The 10189-nt window shown below is 32.8% G+C and overlaps 1 protein-coding gene across 1 annotated transcript; it reads right to left on the bottom strand.

Annotated features, from left to right (window-relative positions):
* Positions 1 to 1367: 1367 nt before the first annotated feature.
* LOC139515017 (uncharacterized) lies at positions 1368 to 3022 on the bottom strand. The gene has a single exon (XM_071304575.1). It carries the CDS (start codon positions 3020 to 3022, stop codon positions 1442 to 1444), a length of 1581 nt encoding a protein of 526 aa, XP_071160676.1. The 3' UTR covers positions 1368 to 1441.
* Positions 3023 to 10189: the final 7167 nt, after the last annotated feature.

Consider the following 10189-nt stretch of genomic DNA (forward strand, 5'->3'; position numbering starts at 1 on the left):
GTCCAGCTACGTTATTATTGTATCAAATTGCCAAAACACTGTTGATGTTCTGTTTCCGTTTTTGAACTTAAGTCAGCCTCAACTAAATGTTATAAAACTTATACACAATGCTTCTTACTACAAAAACAGATCAAGTTTAATTTTAGAGGAGTGTCACTTTTTTATTCTAGAGTTATGCTCCTTTATAAATGGAAAAATTGCAGAATTTGTTGTTTCTGTTCTCTAACTTAAGTTAGCCTTAACCAAATGTTATGAAACTTATACACAATACTTATTACCACAAAATGCAGATATAGTTTCAATTTAGGTAGTGTCACTTTAACCGTTCTAGAGTTATGCCCCATTACAAATGGAAAAAATACGTATTTCGTTTCCGTTCTCTTAAGTTAGCTTCAACTTAATCTCTTGAAACTATACGCAATGCTTCTTACTACAACATACAGATGTAGTTTGAATTTTGGTGGAATCACTTTAATAGTTCTAGAGTTATGCTCCTTTTCAAATGGAAAAGTTACTTAATTTTTCGTTTCCTTTCTGTAACTTACGTTGGCCTCAAACAAATGTTATGAAACTTGTACACAATTGTTATTACCACAAAATTCTGATCAAGTACAAATTTGGGTAGCATAACTTTATAATTTTATATCATATAAAAGTGGTGGAATCATCTGTGTCCCATGGATACGTTCCCCATATATTTTTTATATTAATTTCTGCCTTCAGACGATACATATATCTTTGTCAATGGGGAATAAAAATATGGTCACTTGGTCTTCTCCCGACCGGCAGTAAAACGCTTGCTGAAGTGGGGCACCCTTTTGGTGTGCGGGATGTATCAAGTTCGCAGTCACGTCCGGTCAGAATGGGGACCCTAAATCCGATGTCTATTGTAGAGAGAGTGCCACGCTCTTTGCACGTTAAGAACCCTTGCAACAACTCTTTGAGGGGTCCGTAGGTGGCCTGTTGCAAGGCAAAATTACTGTCCCTATCCAATAAACCCTCATTTTCCAGTTGCAGTCCAAATTTCCCCGACCATCATCCCAGATGGCCTCTATTGTGACAAGACCTACCTATTGCATTTATTGTGAACTTGTTCTCGTCCTGAACATGCATGAAATATTTGCCACTGGACGTTAAGCAACCAACAATCAATATCTTTGTTAACAGTTTGTTGTGGTTAGTATTACTTAGTCTACAATTTTCTGTTGAGTTTTTTGTGACTGTTCTTTTTTCTTTTTTTTAAAACTGATTTTGTTAGTCTGTCTTCGAGGTATGATAGTCTCTGTTTATCTCCGCTTTGTCAAATTAAAACAACATGACGGTTAAAACCTATGAATTTGAGGAAGAAAAACAAACAAAATTACATGGAGCGTAAAAAATATGTAATACGATAAAATATTTATGACACTTGAACTGCTAAAATAACAATCCCATGAAATTGCTAGATCTCAGACAATGACACTAAGTAAAGTTTGCTATTTTCGGTAACGCCAGTGTTCTCTTGTCTGCAACCAATGTACATTTTATCATTTTGTATGATTTCAAGACAGCAAGGTAAATATATTCCCAACTTATCCAGTAAAATATGATGGATGATATATCCGTCTTTTCCAAGAATGCGCAAAGCATGATTGAACATGTCACACACAACTATTTTACCAACACTTGTTACTTCTAAATCCGATGGAACGAAGTAGTTTTTCATTGCCAAGCCCCCATCGTAAATCCATTTTAATGTCTTATTTTTCCCAAGTGACATGATTCGTCCTTCGAGATTAGGCTTATGTGCATCTATTACGTACAAACAATCAAGCCTATCCCTTATTCTCTTAATATTTGTAAAAAAGTCTGATGTTCCGGTACATTCAAAGACTATATCTTGTTTTCCGTCTTTGTCAAGTGTTACTATTTGTCTGATGCTACTTTCTGTTTTTTCGTAAATAGAACCGGAATCCCTTGTGCTTATGTAAGTTATACCCATGTTGCTGACGTGGACAGCTCGAGGTATATTTGGTTTAAAGGAGCACACAGTTTTTATTTCATTCTCAGTCACGGCGTAAAGATTATGTGCATCAAGATCATTTGTGTTCGGGGATGTAGTAAAGATCAAGATTTCAGATGTCAATAATGACATGTCGCTTACTTTACGAACCATTAGATTTTGCAATACACTCACTGCACATGCATGATCAGTTTTAATTCTTCTAATAACGTTTGACGTAATATCAGAAATCCATAATTCGTTTTTGTTGTTCACCTTCAGTCGATCAATACTAGGCGCATTTGATGCAATAGTCTCCACTAAACTGATTGGCATTTCATTCTTATCAGAAAGATGTCCAAAAAGTTTTCCTATCGTGTTCTCATTGATGGGTTCTGGAAAAAAGTCCGGCAGCGTCTTATAGTCTGTTGGATGAATTAACGTCGGTTCTGGTGCAGATGTCAGCCATTTTCTAGCATTTTTTGCTGTCTGATGAACATTTTCAATGTCATTTGTATTAGCAACATTTGCATTTACTTCCAATGTTTTTGAAATATCTACAATATGTTGTTGAACAGTTGATTTAGCTGCTGATGCAACACTTTCATTTGCGCAGTTATTTTTTTCAAGATCTTCCAAAATAGTCTTTTTGAAATTATTTAAAGTAGATATACACTTTGATTCTTGTTTTTCTATTTTGCTTTTAACCATCTGTAGATGGTCCATATTGTCCACTTTTATCTTTTCGATTTTTTCTATTTCTTTTTCATAGAAATCTAAAAATCTGTTTTTGAGCTCTGTATTACATCTTTTTAAACTATTGACATCTTCGGTGAAGACTTCGACAATTTCTCGTAAATCATGTTTCTGATGTGACTTTGTCAAACAAGATGGACAAACTAGCTCATCACAGGTTTGACAAAAGATGCAGTAATCCTGTGAAATATGAGTTTTACATTTAGCGCGGTTTGGTTTTTGGAATAACTCTGGATTGATTGTGCCAATACTTTTTATTTCAACAACGTGATGCATGTCAGCCATTTTGAACTTCGGATGTATTTTATCAGTGCAATTCTGACACATAAGTAACTCACATTCAGTGCAATTCCATTTAACATTAGTGTTTCCTTCGCATAACTGGCACCCTAGTGGAATTTGCGCTCCGCGAAATTGCATCGAATGTGCCATGTCCTCTATCTGACTTAAAAAAAAACCCGGTCGTGTCAAGTTATTTCAATCTGCTACCTAACAAGATAAACAAACGGCACAACAAATAAAATTCTTCCTCGTTGGTAAAAGGATGTCGCTCCTTGTAAAAATATCAGTTTATCAAATGGACAAGCTAATGACGAAATCAATGGAGTACTGATAGCAGTATTTAAAAAAACTTACCTAAAATTCAAAAGCAAAATATATATTATGTATTTTTGCAAATATGAAGGAAAATTTTTGTCTTTACGTCTGTGTTTATTTTTTCTTTCAATCCATCTGTCCATGCATCTGTTCAATACATTTTGTAAGTGCAACTTCTCCATTGAAGCCTTTATTGAAACTTTATAGTTTGCAACTACGATATGAAGATTTATAGGAATGGGCGATAAAGCGATAGGGCCTATTTAATTTGATTTCATTTCCCATCACAGTCATTATTTAATATATTCCAATGTTTGCTATAAATAAAGGCAACAGTAGTATACCGCTGTTCAAAACTCATAAAGGAGGGACGAAAGACACCAGAGGGACAGTCAAACTCATAAATCAAAAATAAACTGACAACGCCATGGCTAAAAAATGAAAACAAACAGAAAAACAATAGTACACATGACACACAATAGAAAACTAAAGAATAAGCAACACGAACCCCACCAAAACATAGGGGTGATCTCAGGTGCTACGGAAGGGTAAGCAGATCCTGCTCCACATGTGGCACCCGTCGTATTGTTCATGTTATATCAAATCAGGTAAATAGTCTAATTCGGTAGGTCACATTCATGGAAGGGAAGGGGATTGTAGTTACGACGTAAGGAACATATCCGATATCATTTATGAAACGGTTATTCCATAAACCAATTTGTGATGGCGTCCGTATAACATTCACAATAAAACATTTTTTTTTGACGTTATAACTAGAGATACAACAAAATAATGTTGTATTTTAGAATAAAGATATCTCTCGATGTATTTGCTTGAAATACAGAAGAAAATTGGCTGTTTCCGATTAAACAAGGTCACTACTGGTATCTCATATAAAATGTACATGATCGGATATATTTTTGTCAGATAAAAATAACACACTTTTCCTGGGGAGTGTTATAATTCGTTATCTCCTATCTTTTAGAAGAGAAAAAAACCCGTCCTGTTTTAAGGAAGTTAAAAGATATCTCAATCATTTTGTTCATATAAAAAGGGATGGAAATTTACTGATAGCAAAGTGCTAATCCCTTGTGCATTTCAAGCTCTTATTCGCCCGAAATCACATTTATATATTATAACAGAAATAAACAAATGGGAATAACAGGTTTTTGTCATTCAGACAACCTACAATTGACAACATATTTTATTGAATTTGGAGGTAGACTTTTTTTAACAAATTGCCGACCTTTTCTTATTTTCATATGAATTGGAGTTCCTTCAGACACTTCTCCAAAACAAGAAGACCGAAGAAGCCAGGTCCTTTAATTTCGCATTCAGATATATTGATGATATTAGTTTCATTGACCAAACTTATCTGATTTCCATTAATAAACCCCCCCCCCCCCCATGAACTAGAAATTAAAGAAACAACAGACACGGCTGCCTCCGCCTAATCTTTAGAGTGATACCTCGAATTTGACATGCACGGTCATCTCAGTACCAGAATATATGATAAACGAGACGATTTTAATTTTGAAATTATCAATTTGTCTCCATCTCAGTAGTTATATACCAACTTTACGTGAATATGGGATATACATTTCCCCAACTTATTCGGTATTCAAGAGCTTGCAGCTCCTAATCAGACTTTGAAAAACGTCACTAGTGTCTGATCAGAAAGTTGATGAACCAGGGGTATGTCAAAGAACGTATCGTCCCCTTTCTTAAAACAAGTCCTTGTTGATAAACATTCCAAATCAACTGCACAAATAGTACAGGATGGTCTTGAAACATGGATTCGGTGTACTGACGTTGTTTATGATTTTAATAACGTGTTATAGTATTCTTTTATTTGTCTATATGAATATTGCTTCAACTGTTTAGTCTTTTTTTTGGTGATATCCATTTGACGTGACTCTATACTTTCATTTTTGCTAAAGTGCTTTGTCTATTTCTTTGATACATATGGCGTGGTTCTGTACTTATACATCCCGTCATTATGTAATTGTGCTATGATAGTTTTTGTATTCTTGTTCTTCATTCTTGATTATGTGCTTTGTCTGTATGCCTTCTTGTGTTTCTTTGATAAATATGACGTGGCTCTGTACATCTCGTCATTGTGTTATTGTGCTATTGTAAATTTTTTAGTCTTATCTTTCATTTTTGCTAATGTGCTTTGTTTTTATGTTTTTTTGGTGCATCTTTGTTTTATATTTGCTTCTTTTTAAAAGTAATTAAGATTATAACACCATGTTGACTGCTGTACCACTTTTTGTGACAATTTTACCTATTATGGCTGTTTGTTTTGTTTACACATCGTTGTCAATATAACGGAATTTGATGCAAATGTCATACAAGTGAGAGGTTTAGATTCAGGCATATTTTGGCTTTACTATTGATTCATTTATAGGGTCTTAGCATCGGAAATAAACACATTTATTTTAAAACCACTAAACTAACAAAATTCAAAATGTATGTGAACGGCTATCTTTTTTTGGGATAAATTTACTGTTAAGAATAACGCTTATCACCCTTCCTGACAGATTTTCAGATTAGAAAGTTAAGAAAATTACGTCCTGTTTTAAAAATTAAAAGTCATCTCAATCATTTTGTTCATATAAAAAAGGGATGGAAAAAGCACAGTTTTTACAAAGCACACAAATGTCAGCTTTTACCTCAAAAGCTAACAAAACCTATAAAAACAAACTTATTAAGAAGGGATATTGTTACGATACTGTTGTCAGGTCAATAAAGATTGCATATAATGCTTTAATATTGATTCATTTATAGGGTCTTTGCATCGGAAATAAACACATTTATTCTAAAACCAGTTGTTGGCATGAGACGGGTTATGTTCTTCTCATATATCTTATGATGGTATAATACTAAACCCCTAACGGGGGGATTGTGCTTGATATTCATATGATGAAGACATAATCTTTCAATCAGTTAAATTGAGGTCTGGAGCTGGCATGTCAGTAACTGCTAGTAGTCCTTTGTTAATTTATGTATCATTGTCATTTTGTTTAGTTTCTTTTGTTATCTATTCTGACATCGGACTCGGACTTCTTTTAAACTGACTTTTACTGTGCGTATTGTTGTGTGTTTGTTTTTTCTACATTGGCTAGAGGTATAGGGTAGGGTTTAGATCTCAAAAACAGATTTAACCCCGCTGAAATTTTGCGCCTGTCCAAAGTCAGGAGTCTCTGGCCTTTGTTAGTCTTGTATGATTTTAAATTTTAGTTTCTTTTATATATTTCGGAGTTTAGTATGACGTCCATTACCAATGAACTAGTATTCACTTTTGTTTAGTGGCCAGCTGAGTCACGCCTCTGGGTGTGAGATTTTCTCGCTTTATTGAAGATCAATTGATGGCCTTCGGCTGTTATCTGCTCTCTGGTCAGGTTGTTGTCTCTTTGACACATTCTGCATTTCAATTCTCAAGGTTTTGGAAAGTTACTGATAGAATAGTGCAAACTACTTTGTAAATTTCAAGCTCTTATTCGATCCGAGCCAACACAACAGTATTTAATTATGACCAAAAAGGAAAACAAATGTGAATGTGTCAATAAAGCAACCCAACGACAAAAAAAAAAACCCCAAACAAAACACCTAAAGATTGACAGACGTTTTTAAGAGCGTTTTTATTGCTAACTATGCAGTATTGGTTTTGCTTATTTTCAAAAGCTTAACGGCGACCTATGGTTAACTTCTATGTTATTTGAGCTCTTGTAAAGAGTTGCCTCTTTAGCAATCATATCACATCTTTGATATCAACTATACAACTATACAGCTATACACAATATGTCAGCATGAAGGTCGTCATGACTCTATGAAATAGTTTTTTTTTCATAAATCTTCTATATTTATCTCGAAAAATATTGAACACATAAATACACAAAAGAACATACAATAATAGGAAATATATAGGAGCAGCATTTAACTCTAAATAAATAAAATAAACAATACTATATTATGAAAGCATGCTCAACATTATTGAAAGCAGAAAGTGCATGTCCCAAATCAGGAGCCTATAATTTAGGGGTTGTCGTTTGTTGCTATACATGATAGTTGTTTTTTCGTTTATCATTTTGTACATTCATCAGGCCGTTTTTTTTTCGTTTGAATTGTTTTACATTTGTCATGTAATGGCCTTTTGTAACTGACTATAAAAAAAAAAGTAAGTGAGAAGAACGCATGGTTTCACACACGTACTGAACACATTTTTATAAGTATACCCTCTCCAAAAAATAACATGCCTAAATTAGTCTGTTAGTTTTTTTATTTAGATTGTTTTACATTTTTCATTTCTTGGCATTTTATAGCGGACTATACGGTATGGGAATGGTTTATTGTTGAAGGCCGTACAGTGACCTATAATAATTATGTTTTGTGCCAATTGGTCTGTTGTGAAAAATTTTGCAATCGTATCACATTTTTCCATATTTTTTTTACTGGACTTCTGTATGACGTACTTAAATTATATTTTATCAAAAGTTTAGGAATTATGATTGAACCATCAAATACGTACAATATCTGATAAGAACTTGTAAGAGAACATACAAACAAATTTTTGTGCACGTTCGCCTAACACCTAAACTAAAAAAATCAACGTCACAGTACCCAAATTGCAACGAATACCAAAATCGAACCCATTCAACAAAAATAGCTGCAGAAATCTTGCAGGTTTTCTTTGAGACTTTGAATTTTTATGATTTGACATTTTACACGTCATTCAACATATATTTAGATATGCACCAACAGGTGAAGCATTCACTGCAATTAGAAAAACTATGGAAACTTCGCCATGATACGATTTAAAAAAACCCACATTTGTTAAAAAATGGCAAATTAAGAGTCATCAAAGGTACCAGAATTATAATTTAGTACACCAGACGCAAGTTTCGTCTACATAAGACCCATCAGTGACGCTCATATCAGAATAGATATAAAGCCAAACAAATACAAAGTTAAAGATCATTGATAATCTAAAATTCCAAAAAGTTGTGACAAATACGGCTAATTAAGTATGTTACAATCATCAAATTAAAAAAAAAAAAAAAAAAGCATGGAAAATGTATTTTAAAATTGTTTTAAATATTTTTAGAAAAAAAACCCAAAACGGGTGTAGATGCAATTACTCCTAATTAAAAAATCATGGATCGTTTGGAGGTCGGTTCAAACCCATTTTCTCAATATTGATTAAAATAATGGCAACAATAGTATACCGAGCGTCAGAAGTCATAAATCGAATAAGAAAAAACAAATCCGGTTTACAAACTAAAACCGAGGTTAACACATCAACTATATCAAATAACGTTTTTTTCGTTTTATGTGTGTTCAATGTCTATGGATGGTTTCTAAATATGTTAGAGTTACTTCCCGTACAACGACAGAATATGACAAAGTTTATATACCTCTATAGTCCGTTTGCTTTCTGACAAAACGAGTTGTTATTCGTTTATTCATTTAGCCAATATTCTATTATAAACCTTTTTTTAATGAATTATAATGATTATTGCAGTGTTCATCAAACTGGGGTTCTAGTCAAACGTTGGTATATATTCAAACTAAGATATTGTCCTGTTCACTTTTGTGTTAGAAGTCTTTTTCGATTTTAGTTCCATCACGATATCTTTGCTGTTTTACTTAAAGTTAAGGATATTTTAATAAAATTAAGCCATACTACACCTAAAGTTACATTATTATGACATACAATTATATATCGATTATTATTGAACTCTACTGATGATATGCAAAGCTGTTCCCTAATCACCAGTTTCCGTCAAATTTGAATTAACGTTCGACGTTAAAAGATCCAATGCCTCATTTTGGGAGATTCTTAATTTATGCATAACTAACTATTTGAATTGTCAGTAGACGTTTCGCAAAGTGAACATTTTAATTATATCAGACAATTAAATTTCGATGTAACTTTTGAAATCTGTGTGTCCTAAAATCAATAAAAAAATCAATTTTACTGTTGGTTTTTTTTTTTTTTTTTTTTTTTTTTTTTTTTTTTTTTTAACTATATCAAGAATGTTGAAAGATGAAAGATAAAAATTGAAAACTGAAATCACTCAAAATTTGTCGAAATATCAAAATCAAATTAATAAATTTACTACTTACAAGAAGTGCCACTACCTAAGTATTTGTACCCAAAACATTAAAATTTCAAGAACAAAATTTCAGGAAAAACACCAATAACGCACTCAAGGGGTAGTCTTTGGAAGATTGGTTTAATTTGTTGTGAACATAATTGAAATTATGCGACTGTCATACAGGTGGGAGGTTTAGCTACATATGAACCAGGTTTAGTCCACCATTTTCTACACATAAATATGCCTGTGACATGTCAGATATATGACTGTAGTTAACTATCGTTTGATATACTTGAGCTTTTGATTTTACCATTTGATTACGGACTTTCCGTTTTAAATTTTCCTCGGAGTTGAGTATTTTTTGTTATTTCATTTTTGGCTTGAAATGCGATAGACTATAAAGGAAAACCCTTAGTAATATATAGCCTTTATTTCACTTTAGTTTCTCCGGTTTCTAAAAGGATATACCATAGGCATATATGATATAAATTACATTACACCTGGTTGATGATAAATACTTATATTTTATACAATCTGATATTGTATTAAATAAGCTCCAGGTAAAACACCCATTGAATAGCATTTGATCAAATTACTTACAACATACGTCAATACTGGTGTAAATTTTCACCCACAGTATAAACATGACGTTTTTTCATAAATAATAAACGATTTTTTCATTCTGTAGTGTTGTAAATTGTTTTAGAGTTGATATAAATTAACCAGATTTTGTGAAAATAAAATTAGAGAATAT

This window comes from Mytilus edulis, chromosome 3, assembly GCF_963676685.1.
Source record: "Mytilus edulis chromosome 3, xbMytEdul2.2, whole genome shotgun sequence".
NCBI lineage: Eukaryota > Metazoa > Mollusca > Bivalvia > Mytilida > Mytilidae > Mytilus > Mytilus edulis.